Consider the following 18,235-nt stretch of genomic DNA (forward strand, 5'->3'; position numbering starts at 1 on the left):
GCTGATGCTCTTCGCGTGCTGTTTAATAAGGCTGCAGACGTCGTCCGCTCAAAGCGCCCTACTCGACGACCTGCATCCAGTTCTTGCGTGCCTCCAGTAGACATCGTCGCTCGAACCGTGGCCGTTCGCGTTGCTGGCGCAGAAAGCTACGAGAACATTCCTTGCAAAACGTCACGCCGACAAGTCTCTGCGACCGCAGTCTCTGCGACGCCACTTCGCGTGTACACGCAATTAGTGCTCTTGTCTTCGTTCTCTCTTCTCGTCTCTTTAATCAACCCGGACGTGCGTCTGGTTAACCGCCCTGCTCTTTCCTCTCTTGCATCTCTCTCATCTCGAGCCCATCCCTCGCTCTCACGGGCTCTTCAACTATACGCAGCTACGTGGTAGCCGTAATGTTTCAGACGCAACCTGGACTTAGGCACTCCGTCTGTATAAGTTCAAAAGAAAATCGAAGGAACGTCGGATGAAGCGTTGCGATCCGTTGTATTTCATAATGGCCTTGTACCCAGTTGGGCTATGCCCCCGAAGTTTTTGGAGCACGGAATCCGAGCAGATTCCGTGGCAGCAAATGCATTCACCGGAGAGTCTGAAAAACATATCAATACTTCCACGATTACCGCGTCGCGCATTTGAATTCCATGCTGAGGCACGCAGTCTTGAAGAAACTTTCTCGCGAGCTCCCTGGTCTGAAAACTTAAGCGGTTTTGCTGCACGTGTTCGAAGTGTTCGTCGTTCAGCACATGTACAGACGCAGGCTGGCGTCGGACGTTGGATCGTGCTACTTATATCTATGAATTTATTGCCTCCCGAAAGTGAGCCTTTCAGGAATAGCAAAACTATAAGACATTCAGAATCACGTGTGAATGGGTTGAGCACGTCAGCAGTGCGTTGCAAGCTGCACGTATATGCATAGTGTATGACGTATTTAACGGGTCATACCTTGGCATAAAAACGATAAACGACCCTTGTGCGCGCTAAAGCGATCAAGGAACCCGTAAGGGCTCCGAAACGTATCTGTGTTTTTCACTCTCACCACAAATTCATCGTGCATTACCTGACCAGACGAACTTTCGTGGAGCCCTTGAAAATAAAACGACAATTTTTGTGGCAGCCCGAGTGAACAGAGAGAGGCCTGTTTGGAAGAGGGGGCCACATCCTTCTTTCTTCTCCTCACTCACTTCAGGGCTACGCTCTCATGCCACCCCAGACTTCAAACCGTCGCCGTGGAGTTGACACTCACCGGTAGAGACAAACTGCGGCTGTCCTAGGGAGCAGGGGGCGTGACCATGTCGTGTTCTGCAAAGAAGGGGATGCACGTTATAGAAGAACAAAGTGAACAAAACCATACGCACGCACAGTCGGCCACAGAGGGTTGCGACAGCATTATTTGTATTTTTGAGACTTTCTTCTGCAGTGCCGTGGAGTTACTTAACTTCTTTATTGAATGTACGACGTACGTATTCTTAGTTTACTGTGAAAACGTTGCTTGGTAAGCATTTTTTTTATGTTCTAGTGCTTGTATGAGAAGGTTGTTCGACATGTAATCACGAACCCTGTATGTTGTAGGTTAGACCCATTCAAGAGCTAAGGAGTAGCCGGCGCCTTAATTGTGCGTCAACATCTCCTTATATCGTATCAATAAAGAAAAGAAAAGGTTTGCGGGACACGGGCGCCACAATATCTAAGAATTTCTGCTAAGTTAAAGCGTGGCGCTTCTAATTTGATCGATCACGGTGTAGGTCGGAAAGACTACTACTTCGAAATCGGGGCTAGTGTGCAGGTTTGGCGGGATCGCAGGTTTCCTGAAAATCCGTAAATGTCATGGCCGATTGTATTTGCATGCATGTTGGCAACGAATTGCAAATTTCTTGCCGAAATCGGAGCACATAAGTAGTTACCTACATCCGCTTCACCTGGCCGCTTAGTTCGCGAAATTATTTAGCGCTTAGCTTTCGAACCGCCGCGCTTGGGAGGTACGTACAGTTTGCAACAATCACGAAGACCTTGCACGATATCGAACAGTGGACGCTTTGACAGGCCGGGCGACTGTATCACGACTGTAGTGCACAAACTCGATGAAGGTCGTGCCTCCATGAAAATACCGAGAAAAAGACACCAGGAAAATATGCAAGCAGGATGGTAATAACATGAGCCACGAACACCCGCAGTGAATTAAAACACCGACCAGCCTTGGATACTAAACATCTGATCCTCTTTGCATTGGCGCGCTTCTCTGTGTTGCCTGGTGTGAGGTCTATATTCAAAGGGAAGCTCTACTGTACACAATGCTCGGCGAAAATGTTCCTTATTAGTACGGCGAACTTGGACGGTGCTCCGAAAGTCGCGGTCGAGTTGAGACAACCAGGTTCCGGCGTTCGCGCAGCCGCGCCACTCAGGTCGTACATACGCCGGGGCAGTGCGCGAGTGCCGCAAGTCTCGCGCTTTGTGTCGTCGTTCTTTTGCGCTGGTCTTTTATCCCCTTTGAGGACACGGTCACGTGGTTTAAGAGAACGGGGCTGAAATAAATTACTATTGATCTTTGCGCCAGAGAGAAAAAGCGAGGCATCGTTTGGAGCGAGCACGCACTGCTGTTCTTCGCGGATAAAGGTGCAGGCGTTGGAGGACGCCGCGTTGTAGAGACCCGAAAAAGCAAGCACAGTGGCAGCGCCTACACAGTTAAGTGCTTCAGTTCTGGCTACTGATATTCGCTAATAGTGGCTCAGACACTGTCCGGACGACGTGCACGTCAGACTCTCGACCGCGTCGGTATATCCAGCCAAAGAATAGCGCGAGCCAGACGAGCACGCCGCTCGCGGGAGAAGCTAGCAGCAGCAGCAGCGAGACAGAGGCACCCCTGGGAGACGTCGATTTGTCAATCGGCCGCCTCAGGGATGCGCGGCGCTTTGTTTGCGCGAAAGCCCGCGCTTCCTCCGCGACACGACAATGCTTCGGCCGCCTCACGCGTCGGCGTAGAGCGCGAGATAGCGGGATTGCCCGCCTCCCTCCCCCGACCCAGCGCGAAGGAAACGAAAGAATGCCACCCCCCAAAGCCCCACTGCCGCATCCCTGGTGTTCCCCACTCCTTTGTGTCCGGATTCCCTGTGCCTGTAACGCTTACGATATCGCGTCTGCGTCAATATTTATCGCGTTTATTGCTGCCTCTCTTTTCTTTCGGTGCCCGCTGTTGCAGCTCTTGCTTTCCGTTCTCTCGTTCATCGCGCGTTCCTTTCAGCCCCGTCCACTGTCGTTATAACGTAGCGGCCGATGCGCGCGTACACACGGCTATCGGCCGCTGCAGTTCGCTGTCGTTCTCCTCCGCAAATACTTCTCGTGTCGCTGCGTCACAACTCCCATGGCGTCAACCGGCGACTTGGGTGCCTGCGCGTCGTAGCGCTGCGTGCTTGCGGGTGCCCCGCCTCCTCGCTGCAGCCGCATTGGAGAGCTTAGTTTATCGGCAAACTACGACTTACGGTGTCTGTCGTCATACCGTATTGGTGAAGCAGCGCAATGACCAGGACACACAAGAATGCACGGCACTCGCTGATAGACGTTAAGCGACACCAATTACGGTGTGATAATTAATCACCAACTCGCCCAACTTCCCACCTTATGGGGATGGGGATATCTATCTACCACAGGCCGTAGACAACAGCAGCTTAGCGCATCTCCTGACAGCTCGTTCAACTAGAAAGCGTTCGAAAATTATTTTCTTATCGTCGTAGGAAAATTATAACAGTACAACACGTGACCGGTTATACTCCTACCAACGCTTTACACCACCAGATTAAGTAGAATACGCGAGTCACTGCAGTGTTAGTTTCAGGCGCTCTCTGGTTAGACACTGGCACATAATAACGGATATCCACCGCGGAAATAAGATTTCAAAGGAAACAAACAGCGCTTCGGCTGCCGCATTTTTCGTGGCGCGTGCATTCTGTGCCATGGTCCTTTTTCCCCCACGGGAAGAGTTTTCGTCAAACCCTCTATCTGGTTATACACTGCCTGACCAGGAGAGGTCGCCACCAGCGTTGTTGCTAGGCGCGCCTCTCCCGCAATCCGGTATCCCGCAAGCGCTAACAGATTTGCCGACAAGCTCTCTATACTACACCGCGACGAGGTGCATTCCGGCACCCCGGCATGGCACGCGGGCGGCGATGCCGAGGAAACCGAAGATGCCGCTCCGCCAACAACAATGGGTCGCCCGAGGGGGGAGAGAGAGCAGTCGATATCGGCCGACATAAGGAACAAAGCCAGGCCGTTGTTCTTGTCCGCCTTGCACGGCACAAAGCCGCGCCCGCAGGGAAGTGCGCTATCACTTTGGGGTTATGTGTATGCGGAGCAGGACGGAAAGGGTCCGAAAACCGCGCCTGAAATTACACGCCGGCTCTTTGCTGCCGCCCAAGCAGACAAAACGCACGGGGGAGGAGCTGCTCGAGTAAGTCGGAATGCAAGCTACCGCGACAGCCAGGTTCACGTTTCTTGTTCTTATATACTGCATGCCTTGCACCTCGGTAATCGCTTTACTTTGAATTGAAATTACAATTTTTTTTTTTTCAAAAGGCTTTCTTGGTTGGCTGAGATTGGAAAGTGTTCAGCAGATGGTTGAACAAAGGACGGCGATGCGCTTATTATATTTATTTTCCAGTCAAACGACACGATAGCCATTACACTTTTATGCAAACCAAATATGCGCTCGGGCGCAACTCCGATGTCGCCTATTGAAATACATTTAAAACGTACAATTGCATTCCTAAGACATACCGTGAGACGATTTTAGTGAAATTTGTTTTATTTTAAAGAGAAAGTAAAATTTTAGTCACTGTTGCAAAGCAAGGTTTTGATATAGGGCTTGCATTTTTTTACAAGAATTTAAGAATAAAATTGTAAGTCCAAAATAAATGGAAGCCCAAGGTTTACAAATTTTTCCCTCTGCATCAAAAACAGATACCGCCCTTCTGTAAACTGCACCAGTTAGAGCATTTAAAGCAGACAGATTTGATATATAAATGTACAGCTTACGTGAATGGGTAGAATGTTTACAAGGCTTATACTCATAAGAACGATACATTGCAGAGCGGTGCATAATGGGTCAATTTTGGCCGCTTTACATGTACTGTATGCAGTTGACAGAACTGTCATATCACTTTTGATTGCTGAGTTACAGAGTTGTAAACTTGATAGTTTCGGTCTCAGAAAATTGGCAATTTTTGACAATTTTTATTAAACATCAACAGGCTAAATAGAAATAAATTCTTTCCTATATAGAAAGTCCATTCCAACAGCACTCGCGCAAAGAGGACTACGTCATTACTGCCTCTGATCGCTGTCAAGCCGATTTGGCGTCTTATATACTCAGGGCTCCGAGGATTCTGGTACGTCATATCCTTCGAGGAGAAGAAAAACCGCGTCACAAATGCGCATACACTCTATCATCCCCCGGAGAAAAGTGCTTACGCGAACCGCCGCCGTGTGTCAAACGTTCCCCGAGGGTTTGCAGGCCGCGCCAGACAAAGCTGGAACGAGGGATCAGCGTACGAACGAACGTCGGCGGCGGCCTCCCCGAGGCTCTGTTGCGAAATATCTGGCGAAACGTAACGCGCAACAAGGGCATTTTTTAATGCAAAAGCGCACGCTCTTCGACATTTGAGCGCAAAAGTAAGACAATTCTGGGACAGCTTTCGACGCTGCCGAACGGGCCACAAATGCTTCCCCGTACAGCTGATGGGGTCCGGACGCGAGCGGCGATACACAATGAGGCACTGACGGCTGGTCGTCGAGATGCCCTTGGATAAACGATTTCGTTCAACGCAGGCCATTACGGTTTAATCGCCATGCGAGGAAATGTCGCCACTGCACGTTACATATGACGTGGATATCGCGTGCATAGATTCACGGTATTCGAAAACGATTAGGGCTCCAAATGGCGCACTAGATCTTTCATAATTAATCCGTTCTTTTCTACCCCCACCTCCTAGGCATATGAAACGACCGCAAATAAAGAGCGGGACAATATCTCCTCATTTCAGAGCTCATACCACTTTATTAAAAATATTCGGGCCCCCATTTTGCAGAGCTGCTAAAATGCAGCTTTCCATTAATTAACCCTACGCATTGTTGAACTGAGTCGCCAGCATTCCCTAAAGACACTTTCATGTCTTGACAGACCCTGCATGTTAGAAGTCAGTTCTTAATGCAAATTAGGACAGAAACACAGGTAGCCGATTTTCAGTCTTAGTGAGTGACAGAATTATCTTTCTTTCTTTCTTTTTTTTTTTTTTTTGAGCACTGTATACATATAATCTTACGAAGTAAATGTCATATACAGAATTCGGGCGACCCTACACGCTAGAATTTTGTTCACCTCTCGTGGCGGCTGCCCACACCCCAATGTCAATGACCCTCGGCCGCCTGGCCAACGACGTCGTAGGAGATGACTACATGGATCGCGCACCGGCACGATACGCACAAATGGCAACAAGGCAAACGAGAACGAACACGGCATAGACCCGGTGCTTCGTATATGGGGAAAAAAGAAAGAACGCCCGCCACCACCCTGCCATATTCAAGCGTGGTCCAAAATGCTTGCGCGCTCTTTTCAACTCGTTCGGCGCAGGCAGCCTGTTAGGTCGCGCATCCCGGCCACCCATCAACGTGGCCATCGAGCAACGGTCATTCTGCAAAAGACGCGCACGCATCCGTTGTTTCTTGCCGCTCTCGCCCTCGCGGCACATGCGCCATAACGCCGGCAACGACGACGCCTACATGATGGACGAGAGAGAGCAGACGACGCCGTGCAACAGCAGACGAAGGCGTTTCGGGAGGCCGCGCTGCAACGCCACGCGATGCAGAGGCAGACGGCGCACTTCAAGGGAAAGCGGCGACCCCGAACGCGTCTGCGCGTAGTACGCACGTACTTATATTCCAGAAGACGAAACATGCAGTGTCCGAAGGACAGGAAAGACGATCAAAACGCACAATCAGAAGCGAACAACCCAAGGCGAGCATATACACAACACTGAAAAGCAGATGACGTACAGAAAGAAAAAAGAACAGCAATACGGGACGGGGTACACCAAAGTGAAAGCAGACGTGGTGTAGCAAAAAGCGCCTCCTCACACACACACGCACACACACATGCAGAGACCGAAACTTTGCCAGGAAGTGCGTAAAACGAAGCAAGCGAACATGCGCGCCAGCGATAACAGAATGCGCAACAGCAGCAGCACAAAAAATGCCCGGACGATGTGCCGCAGAAGTCGGGACGGACGCGCAGACCGATACAGAAAAGCGGGAGGAGAAATTCATCCGGGCCGCTGCCGGCCAAGTGGCCATCATCACGTGGCAGAAGCCCCCCGCGCGCTGAAACAATGGAAACGAGCTTTTGATTGCGCATCATCTCCGGGACGCACCGCGCTCTCGGGCGACGACTTTGATCGCCCCCCTTTCCCCTGGTCCGAGTCACCTTCTGCGCGTTCCTCAGGCGGCGTTGGTTCGCCCTATAGGGCGGAAACGCTGCTGGCGGCAGCGCCGGTACGTGCCTACCACTAACGCCAACGATTCGGCTAGTCGCTTCTGCACGACTCAAAGTGTAACGGCGCGGCGTCTGACGACGGCAGAAACCGAAGCGCTTGTCTGCCTCTCGACTTCGTTCAAAGTCGTTTTGTTTCATTTTCAATTCTATAGTCCACCCGCGCGTGGATAACAACGCCGCTAGCGCACGTTATAGGAAGCGTGGTCCACGCAGCATGTGTAAGCACCCCCCCCCCCCCCCCCCCACACACACACACACACGAGCAAACGAGATGCCCATAGTGACAAATAAAGATTGCCGACGGGTGCGCTCAGGTAAATACACTCGGCGTCTTTGTTATCCTCTCCGTGGCGGCTGACTGCGCATATGCCACGAAACAGCGCTGTCAAGAGTGTTCCTTCTGGCGGACGTAACGACGCAAAGCCGAGCTGTGTGTCATCGTAGCAGAAACAAGATCACGGCGGGCCTTTATTTGGGCAAAACTGAGCACGTAAGAAGCCACAACTGGAAGGACAGACAACGTGCTCAACCTAGGAAGCAAGGCACAGCTTTTGCCCGATATACGGGCAAAAGCTTTTTTCTTTCTTCTTCTTTTTTTTTTTCCTGTTAGTTTGCACGCCAAAGCATATTTGCTTCGCGACGCGGTCATATCGGCTGCAGCACGCACTCGTTTGAAAGGCCAATCGAATTGTGAAGGCGGAATGGGACTGCAGATAGTAAACAGCAATGAAACGCCGCATTTTTCGTGTCGTATAATAAGGAGATTCTGCAGTGACCATGGAAGCAGAAAGCGATGTTTTAGTCATGACGTTTTATTCCTTTCTTTTCCCGGTGGTCCTCATTCTGTACGCGCTTGTTAAGCTCGCGCTTTTAGGCAACTAGCAAAATCTATCTATCTATCTATCTATCTATCTATCTATCTATCTATCTATCTATCTATCTATCTATCTATCTATCTATCTATCTATCTATCTATCTATTTCGTTCTGCTATATAGCTAGCCTGGGCGCCAGGTCTCAAGCAGGCGTCGGCATACATAATTATCGTTGCTAAAATGGGAAACGAAATATCGAAGCTACAGGGGCCGTATTTTGTAATGGTTCATTTCGTTTTCCATCTTTATTTTCCAATATCGCGGCGATAACGGTTGCGTGGCGGCAGCTGAACCAATGACGAAGGGCGGGAGGAGTGTAAAACGAAATTAATCTTTACAAAAGATTGCAGGCTGACTTAATGGACAGCTCGCTCGTCGGCACGTCGCGACTAGACGGGTGTCAGTGCGCCTTTGTCTTCCGAGGCGCTCGCTATATCAGAGGGGCACGAGTGATCGCTGCATTGCAAACCCTCGCAGCGCTCGTGTCTAAAACGCCACAAAGAGTGAAAAAGAAGATATTTAAGAAAACAAAATAAAAATACGAAACACAAGCGTAGCAAGCTTCGGGGGATAGAAGTTCATGCACTGCAACCTCGTCGAGTAACTGACATCCGAACTGATAACACAGAGATCCCGGGCGAAAAAGAAAAGAGGAGCAGAAAAGAGGTCGACAGCAGCGAAAGCCAGCAAAGCTGCGAGGAGTTTTGAGTAATGGTGGCCGCCCTTACCCGCGTACATAGCCGACTGCTCGCGCGCTCGTAACAAATGATGCCGGACGGGAGACAGTCTTTAATCAAAAGCCGCGCGTCGGGCGCTTCACACAGCCCTGCGCGTGCGCTGCACAAACTGCCACACCACCGGGGTACATCCCCAGACAACACGACTGGAGGGGAACAAGAGCGCCGCCGGTCAGACAGACTGGACAAACAAGCAGTGCTGTGTATAGGGGAGGGGCGCTTGGAGCACATCCGATCACCGAAACCACGAATACAGGAACGCTGCTGCGGTGCTAAATTAAAAAATGTGTATATTCTGGGGTATTATGCGCCAAAACCACGATTTGATTATGTGGCACGCCGCAGGGTTAATTTTGACCACCCGGGGCTCTTTAACGTGCACCCAATGCATGGTACACAGGCATTTCTGCATTTCACCCCCACATATAAATGCGGCTGCCGTGGCCGGCATTCGAACCCTGGACCTCGGGCTTGGTACCGAGACGCCATAGCCACTACACGCCACCACAGAGGTAGTTGCTGTGGTGCCGATGTTCACTTATCACACCTATATAGATAGGGTTCGTGAAGATTACAGAATTTTGCGTTGTTTCTAGCCCGTGGTCATTGGCTCGAACACCGGTCCGGGTTCCAGTCAGGCCACGGTTTACACGGGCACTCGAAGCTCTAAATGCGTCTTTTATAAATTTATCTAAGGTGTCTTCTTGGCCAAACGGCGAGCCCTATATTCGCATTTACATTCACATGTACATGCTATACGTACATGCCAGAGCGCAGATCGAAAGCAATTCCTACAGTACGCGTACGTTGTCACTCACGAGTACACGTAATATGCGATGCAGTATGAAGAACTGAGCACGACTAGAACTGCACACGACGAGATTGCATCCAGCTTTGTTTCGGGCGTCAGCAAAGCCCAGAGTCAGTGCTGTTCAAATGCAACGAAATACCTTTCCACTTTCTCCCCTTCAGCAGAAATTCAGCGGTAAGGCAAGCCTCCAGAAGATTCTTCCCACAGCCTTTGTTTTTTTATGACACTAGGCTTTGTCGCGTCGTTTAATGTTCTTTTGCTTCTACAAGGAAATTACAATCGTTTTTCTGGGTGCTGAATGCTATACAAGCATTCTCGGCGCGAACGCGCTGTGAGCAGAAGTCTACATGGGAATTTAAACGTACTTCAACTTATGTCTATACAGGCAGCTCCCGAGAGATCAAACATTCCTCGCCCGTTTCGGCGCAATCACCTTCCGCCCGTAATCTCCTGCTTCAAATCAATCTCAAAGCCAGGCTGCACTCGTTGTTCTTCTTTCGCGTCCTGGACGACTGCGTCTCGCTGACGGCAGCTGGGCGATCCCCGCAACCGGAAGTGGATCCGCGGAAGGATTCACAGCTTCCGCGCAATCAAGCATGGCCACGTGGCCTTCTACACACAGCGCGCCCCTCATGCTCCGCTTTCGCGAACATTTCGCAATTTTCCCTCGACGTGCGCCGACGACACCGCCCATTTCCTTGCCCGCTGTATAGCTGCAACACTATATCGCGCGGACGGAGCACATTTAAAGCGAACACTCCGTTCGCGAAAACCGCCGTGCGTAATAGAAGGCAAAGTCCGGCTTTTAAAACGGCGCCCGGCCCCCGCGGAGTGATTATTCTGAACCATTGGACAGCTCTCCCCGAATGAACTGTCGCTGGCAGCCGCGCTCACGAGCTGCACACCGAGGTTCGGCAGCTGCAGCTCGCTCTCGAGGACTGGAGAGCGACGCGCGGAATGGCTTGGCTAATGGCCGCGCGCCGGACTTAGAGAGACGACGAGCTGCAGTGAAGAAAAGCAATATGTGTGCCTTCTATAATGAAAAAAAGAAAAGAAAAAAGCCCCACTTCGAAGCAAAAATACGTCGAGGTAACTCTGTCTGCCTCCAACAGCACAGCGTCCTGCCTGAATTTTGCTTGCTACATAAAATCTCGTTCGTCAATACGAATTGGACGGACTTCATGTGCGCTCAGGCAAGTGAAATGACATCGGCAGGAAAAGCTCGACACAGTTCGACGGGCTACGGCTTTGACAGCACAAAAATTGGTGACCCTTCGTTTAATGAACAGACACATTCGAGGGACCACGCGATGACGTAGGTAGTAAGCCGGGTTTATTCGCCATAAACGTTTGTTCTTCGCACACTTATCCGGGGCCACAAACGGCACAGCGTGCTCGCGGACGCTATCTTCGTGAGAAGCGAGCGCCGTCTGCTGAATCACCCAGCAGACGACGCCGCTGTCGTGCGCAATGCAAGATGCGGCATTCGTCCTCCGCTATGGACGAACCACGCACACAATGGCCAGTGCAGAAAGGCTTATCAGCGCTGGAGCCTGCGGCCGCAGTTGGCGCTGCACGAATGGCGAGGAAGTGGCGATGCGGAGTGCGTCCACTTCCGGTCGTAGCGGGGCTGGACCGACCGGAACTTCCGGCGCGAGCCTTTCCGGTGGGGCCCGGGGCTGAAGAATGCGTCGTCCTCCCCCGAGCCCGTCGACTACTGCGTATGCGACTGTGCACATTGCAAACGCGATGTGCCCTCTGGGCGCAGAAAGGGTTCCAGGCGCGACTGTTTAGCGGGGCCACGGCGGCAGGGACGAAGGAAGAACATTCGCCGGCGCTATCAGCTCGCGAATGGCGCAAGCGCCTTTGCTCCCCGCCTAAACACGGCGGCGTCTTCGGTGCAGACGGGGTTCTCCGCCACGAAAGAGAAAAGAGATTCGGTCCAGGAGGCTCGCAAACTTGGACGGTGAAGGCGCAGACGCTTTACTAAAAAAAAACAAAGCTTGTCTCTCGTACACTGCACCGAACGCGAGATGTCGCGCGGTGAAGCCGACTGCAGAGCAAGAAGGACGGCCGGCGCGTGGTGGCCTCCCTTAACACGAAAATACCGAGAAAACGCATCGACGGAAAACCAGTGCCTCGAACCGAAATGGCCCGCACGTGCCAGTTCGTGTCGAAAACGCGCCACCGACAATGGTGATGGCGCGCCCAGCTCTCGGGCCACCGGAAAAAGCGCACGGCCGACGGGAAACAGGCGCCGTGTATTATGCACTCGGCATATGCACTGCACGGGGCGGCGTCCGGGCGACAGCGCGCCAAGCACGCAAGAGGGGAGGCGAGAATCACGCGCGGCGGCTGCAGCGCGCCCGGTTTCGTTTTAGGTCGCACGACGACACGCGGCATTATGATGGAGCTGCGCCCGGTCCGGTTGCTCCTCCGTTTCTGCGCTTTCTGATCGAGCAGGACGGCCGGGCACGCAGATGCGATACCACTACAGAATCTAAAATTGAGATCGACTCCCGCGCGTACCCCCTTCGATGCATTCGCGTTTAGCTAATAGGCAACAACCGGACAGTGGCCAGCCCGCAAGCCGCGAGGGACTCTTTGTAACGTTGATGTCAAAAGAGCGTAGAAGGAACACACAGAACCCGTGCTACTACAACGCGTTGTTTCGTTTCCAGGTTCACCTGAAACCATGCTTAAAAACCGGCTACAGAGCGATTACACGTTGTACTTCTACGTAATTATGCGCATGTATGTTTCTCAGCAAACATCTCGAGCAACTAGAGGAACATCTCCAGTATCTCATTAGAATCACCGGCTCTCTCTCTCTCTCTCACAAGTTAAACACGAGACACCTAGAACGCAGGTTGAGTGAGCTCTCCTCCATGCAACCACGTCGTGTCTTTTTGGGTGCACTTAAAGAAACGGAAGTCTAACTATACGCTTCTGAGTGATCCGGCAAAGCTAATCTCACACACGGATGTTATGTTAGGAGCGATGAACTCGCAAGAAGGGTGCGATAGATGGTGTCGTCACCACTCTCGTGAACATCATCTTCGGAGTGACGTCCGCTAACGTCAATTTCTATTACGATCATTGCAATCTGACTTTCAAAATCCGGCGCACTGATCGATGAGATGATTATTCGACTGATCAATCACCGACCGATTGAGCGTAGTGCACTCGTTCGCTTTCCAGCAAATTCACTGCTCGCCAGCCATGCCAGTGAAGGAAGCCAGTGCACGTGAAGGACAATGCCGGCGAACGGGCGAAGCATTTTCGCAGTCGCCCACACGCACTCGGCTTCGCAGTAGCCGCCGTCATTCGCAACGCTTAAGGGACGTGCACAGGTGGAGCATCCAACTCTGAGCGTGAACCGTTTATCGAGTGATGGTGCGCGATGCTGCCGGAAACGCGGGCTGTCCTCGCGATCCGCTCGCGTGCAGAGCAGGTTAGCAAAACGGACCCGAGTGGGCATCGGCCAGTGCGCAAGCCGCAATGCGTTCCGCTCCCGATTAATCCGCCACACGAAACGCGTCTCGTGCATGCCAACTTACGAACGCCTTGCAGAGCGACCACGCCCTATCGCACGTCGCGGCCATTTGTAAATGCGAGCGGCGGGTTGCCACCGCACGGGATCAAAGAGCCCGCTTCCGCGTGTGGCAGAAGACCGGCCGCGTGGTTAACGGAACGGTCCAGACGGGTCTGTGGCGACGCCCAAGGAGCTCTCCTTGGAAACGCCTATATATAAAGAGATTCGTGTTCTGCTGCAAGCTGGGCGTCGATGAGCTGCCACTGATGTTAACAGAAGAGCCCAAAATGACATGCAAGTAAACGTCGGCTGTAGGCAATGCTGTACAAATGGCGGTAGAAAGGAAGCGGCAGGTAACACGGGCCTTTTCTGACTGCAACAGTCAATGCACGATGCTATTAGTATATGCGCGTGAATGGCTGCACAGACTCGTTCGGCGCTTCCCGACCACATTGGCTCGATGTCCCTGTGCGCAAAATGGAGAAACTGTTCGCGCGGTGTGCCCTAGCGCCTACGTATAAACTGAAAAATTAAAATCATCTATAGGTAGCCACTGAAATCCATCGACACCGGCGCCAGACCCGATGAATGGCGAGACCGCGTAGCCAGGATACGCAAGAGATCAGGCGTTGAACAGACTTCTACGCAATTCGCAAGGAACGGCGCCGTGCGTGTTGAGACGGGAACAGTACAGCTGAGCTAGGCTGTCGCACATGATTTCCATGGTTGCCCCGTTGCGTCTGAATGTTCGCGCAATTAAAGTGGTCCATGAGTGACCCGGGGGTGCTATTGCCGACATTGTCAAATTCCGCCACACTCTCAAATTGGTCGCCTCGTCAGCTCTGATTGGCCCAGAGTACTGCATACGGACTCTCCGATTGGCTCAAAACGCCACCGTTGCAGAATTTGGCATTGTCCAGAATAGCACCCTGGGTGAGTGCTTGCGCTGACCAAATGATACCACGATACAGCGGACCTTCAGCGAATGAAAAAGTGAGCAACACGGCCTCACAGAAGCGATTATTCGAAACAGCGATAAGGAATCTGTCGTAACAACCTCAAGTACACCGATCGAAGCGATAAGGGTGACGACCTCGACGCGTGCAGGTAAAATCCCCCGAGTGGAAGTCCCCGTAGCTTTCATTCGCTCATTCGGTAGCGGCCGCAACGCGAGATGTCATCCCCATTGCCGACAGCACCCTGGCGATCTGTCTTGCGCTGCTCTGCTTTCTTGTCTCTTACTTATTTTGCATTGCAGGCAGGCAGAGCCGCGCCCTTTCACTGCAGCTAAACCCGGGATTCAGCCGCGCCTTCTAGGGCATAATTACGAAGCGACGGCGCACCCAAATTTTATGCGAGATTGCAAGAGGGAGCTGAAAAAGAAAAAAAAAAAAGGAAGGAAACACTCCGGGGCTTTTTATACAGTGCAGGTGCAAAACTCTCGCGAAAAATCCGCACGGAGGTTAAAACAAGACGCGGCAAAAGAAAAACAATTTAGTACGCCCCGGCGGTGGTCGTCTTTTCTCTGCACTTGGAGCCACGCGAAATGACAAACGAGCTCATTTGCACGCGCACTTTCCGAGGGAGGGGGCAGAGTCTCGTGCCATCGACACCAGTGCCGTGCACCAGCATGAGCGCCATCTGCGCAGCCCCACTGCACCCACCTGCTGCAAGCGCACCGGAGCGGCGCAGAGCGGGTATACCTGGACGGAAGCTGATTGCATGGTTCGAAGGACTTTAATAGTGGCAGCTGAGGAACGTCAGCCCAAGCATGTATGTATGCTACTTTAGATGGAGGTGCCCGGAATGGTATGACAGGAGCACGAACGAGAAAAGTCCATCAAAAAATCAAACACGATAATTATAATATTCACAATAATAAAAGGAAAGGAAACACGCAAGCGTAGCTTCGCGAAGGTCGGACTGCGTCTTAAGTCCAGACTCGGAATGCTTTGCCGTTACCCCAAGCCAGTTCGCCTGTGCCTCGGTTCGGTGCAGGGTGTTCTGCAGCTGCTCTATACATTGGACGTACATAGACAATGGCGCGACAGGGTTTGGATTGCAACTCTTGTCGGCAGTACTAATACTGTTAATAATGTTTACTTCCCAATAAATACAAAAATAATGATGATGGAGGGAGTGGAATTAAAAGCGACAATCCGCTTGACGGAGTTCTGTTATGCACCCAAAGTTTAAAACGGCGACGTCTGCGCATGGACATGTCAATTCTGCGTACATTGGACCTCTCTCTACGTGTTGATGATAACAAGGAGTGCCACGCAGCCGTGTGTCTGCCGTATATGTTGGACGGTTCACCGACAATTGCACCGGCTCCGCATTTTCCTCTTTCCCTCCCTTCCCCATCAGCTTAGCTGTGGAGCCCAGATACGCTCTCCAACCGACGATCGACCGTCGCCTTTCAGATTATACAGTTCCTTCTCGAGTGCTTGGGTGACCATGAGGGCGACGACAACCAAACATGCTGCGCTGGCAAAACAGGGCCACTTTTTTTTTTTTTTTTTACATTGACCACGGCGACAAAACAAGCAGACTGTTGATAGTGGCGGTGGCTAAATTTCTCAGCCTTGAGTATTAATGTGAATGCCAGTCTGCACAAACTTGCCTGTCCAAAGGAGCAAGTGTGGACTCGTATATTGAGCGCCGCATTGCTGGCTTGAGCCTTTTATCGTGGCTGGTCATTTCACACGAACAGTGACAGAGCTTATTACAATGTCAGAATGTTTTTCACCAAGCAGCATGCAGATTTGGGCTATTTGGTGAGAAGTAAGAACAAGCGCGACGAACGAACAAAAAAATTGCGAGTGTTCTTTCTCTCTTTTCTACGACAACATGCATATGTTGTTAGTATTTTTTTCGTCACTTGCACTCAAATGCTCTTTTAGTGCTTATTTCGGAAATGTATTCTGTTGTGCAGCATATATATTTTTTCCTTCACTTGCGTTGGATACTTCTTTTACATTTTGCAATTTACTCTGTTGCGTTGCGCTATACTAGTTTGCGTGTGCTTTCATTGTATTAAGTAAACCCCCCCCCCCCCCTTACTCGGTGCCCTTTGGGCCTGTAAGGTATTTTTAAATAAATAAATAAATAAATAAATATGTGTGTATGCAGGAGTCCATACTCTTGTTTCGAGCGCTCGAGTGCTACGCTTCAGAGGAAGGAAATAACACGGCAGCTGCTATATACTCCGCTTCAAACAACGCGTGCAACGCTGTGCAGCCTAGAGAGAGACTTCTTGCAGTTCGCATCGACGAAGAGTTCAGTGTTTTCGCCAGCAAAGGTAAAACTGTTCGGTATTTAGGCTCAGTACTAAGCGAGAAAAATTAATCCTTTAAATCGAACAAGGCGTGTATTAATAAGACTGTTAATAGGCGATGGTTTGTAGATCAATTTGGTTTTCACTGTTGTTCTTTTACGTTTATTTATTTATTTATTTATTTATTTATTTATTTATTTATTTATTTATTTATTTATTTATTTATTTATTTACTTATTTATTACTTGTAACCCATCGCGGCAGCCTCATTTGAAGGCTTGCGCGGCTCGCAGCGCACCGATTAAGCGCTCTATAACAAGTGTAGACGACTGTACATGTGCAGTCCGCATATGGAACAAAAAATGCTCGAGGAGGATTGGGAGCTACACCGAAACAGAGCAGAGACGACTTCTTCGAATAAGTTACACCGCTAACACGCGATACCTTCAGGAAGGGCGAATCCTCGTATAGATGGATAAACAAAAGGAGCGCTCGCTGACGCATGTGATGCCGCAATGCCCCTTTTCGCGGCTGTCATTATTTCTCCTCGCGGTTCTCGCAAAAGGTTGCGCGTGGTCATTTACAAGCTGTTTAACATATACCGCAATCGCGTGCAGGTCGTCGCCTAGCGAGTGAGCGCGCTACACAGCTACAGAGCGGCCCGCAAAAGCGTCGAGCACGCTCGTCCGTGCATGCACACACCTTGGTGTTTCAGGCCACGGCCACACATTTCTCATCGCTCACAGCGGGACATCCGCTTTCGTCTCGGACCGATGATGAACGAGGGTGCCGCTGATTGCGCGATGAGGATGCCGCGTTATTCGCCGCACCATTTAAGAAAACAAGAGTTCGCTTCTTCCCGCGTTCAACACGCCAGTTAAGCCAAGCGCAAAGCAGCCCCCACGCATTTCCGACTCGCTCTCGGCGGGAACTCGCCCGGCGTCGGCCCGTGCTGTGCTGGGCCGCGTTAACGTGAGATCGCTCTCTTTACTGCGTACACGTTTCTGTACACGGCTCACCATGCAGAGCCCGTCAGTCACGCAGCGTTTTGAGGCACGTCAGCAGCTTATAGTCAATCAATCAGTCAAGCAATCAATTATTTTCCGTGCCCAGGAACAACTCTAAGGTCTCAGTGCCCCACCACGCAAGCATACATTTAAGAAAAAAAAACTACAACGCAATAGAGGCAAAACTTTTTTTTAAGGAACCATGAAGAAAAAGCACAATTATGAGAAGGAGAGTGTGCTTCCATCAAAGCGCAAGGGAAATACAAAAGAAACAAAACAATAATAATACTGACAGTTTAATTCCACAAATAAATATCCGGGGGTGGGAGAAAAAAGTTCCTCAAGGCAGTTTGACTAGCCCCCAAATTCGATACACTGGCAGCAGCAAGGCGGGAAAATATATTACTACAAGCATTTTTGCGAAACTATATGCTAACTTAACGTTCGATTCGCTGCCAGATAC

General features: G+C 51.0%; 1 protein-coding gene across 4 annotated transcripts in view; it reads right to left on the bottom strand.

The window, feature by feature from the left end:
• Positions 1 to 18,235, bottom strand: part of LOC119432634 (adhesion G protein-coupled receptor L1-like) — a 313,279-nt gene that overhangs the window by 209,100 nt on the left and 85,944 nt on the right. For all 4 annotated transcript variants that reach the window (XM_049659268.1, XM_049659266.1, XM_049659267.1 and 1 more), the window contains exon 3: positions 1,241 to 1,296. In XM_049659268.1, the coding sequence (XP_049515225.1) occupies positions 1,241 to 1,296 (56 nt within the window). The remainder of the gene's footprint in view (positions 1 to 1,240; positions 1,297 to 18,235) is intronic.

The sequence above is a fragment of the Dermacentor silvarum genome, chromosome 11 (genome assembly GCF_013339745.2).
Source record: "Dermacentor silvarum isolate Dsil-2018 chromosome 11, BIME_Dsil_1.4, whole genome shotgun sequence".
In the NCBI taxonomy this organism is placed as follows: Eukaryota; Metazoa; Arthropoda; class Arachnida; order Ixodida; family Ixodidae; genus Dermacentor; species Dermacentor silvarum.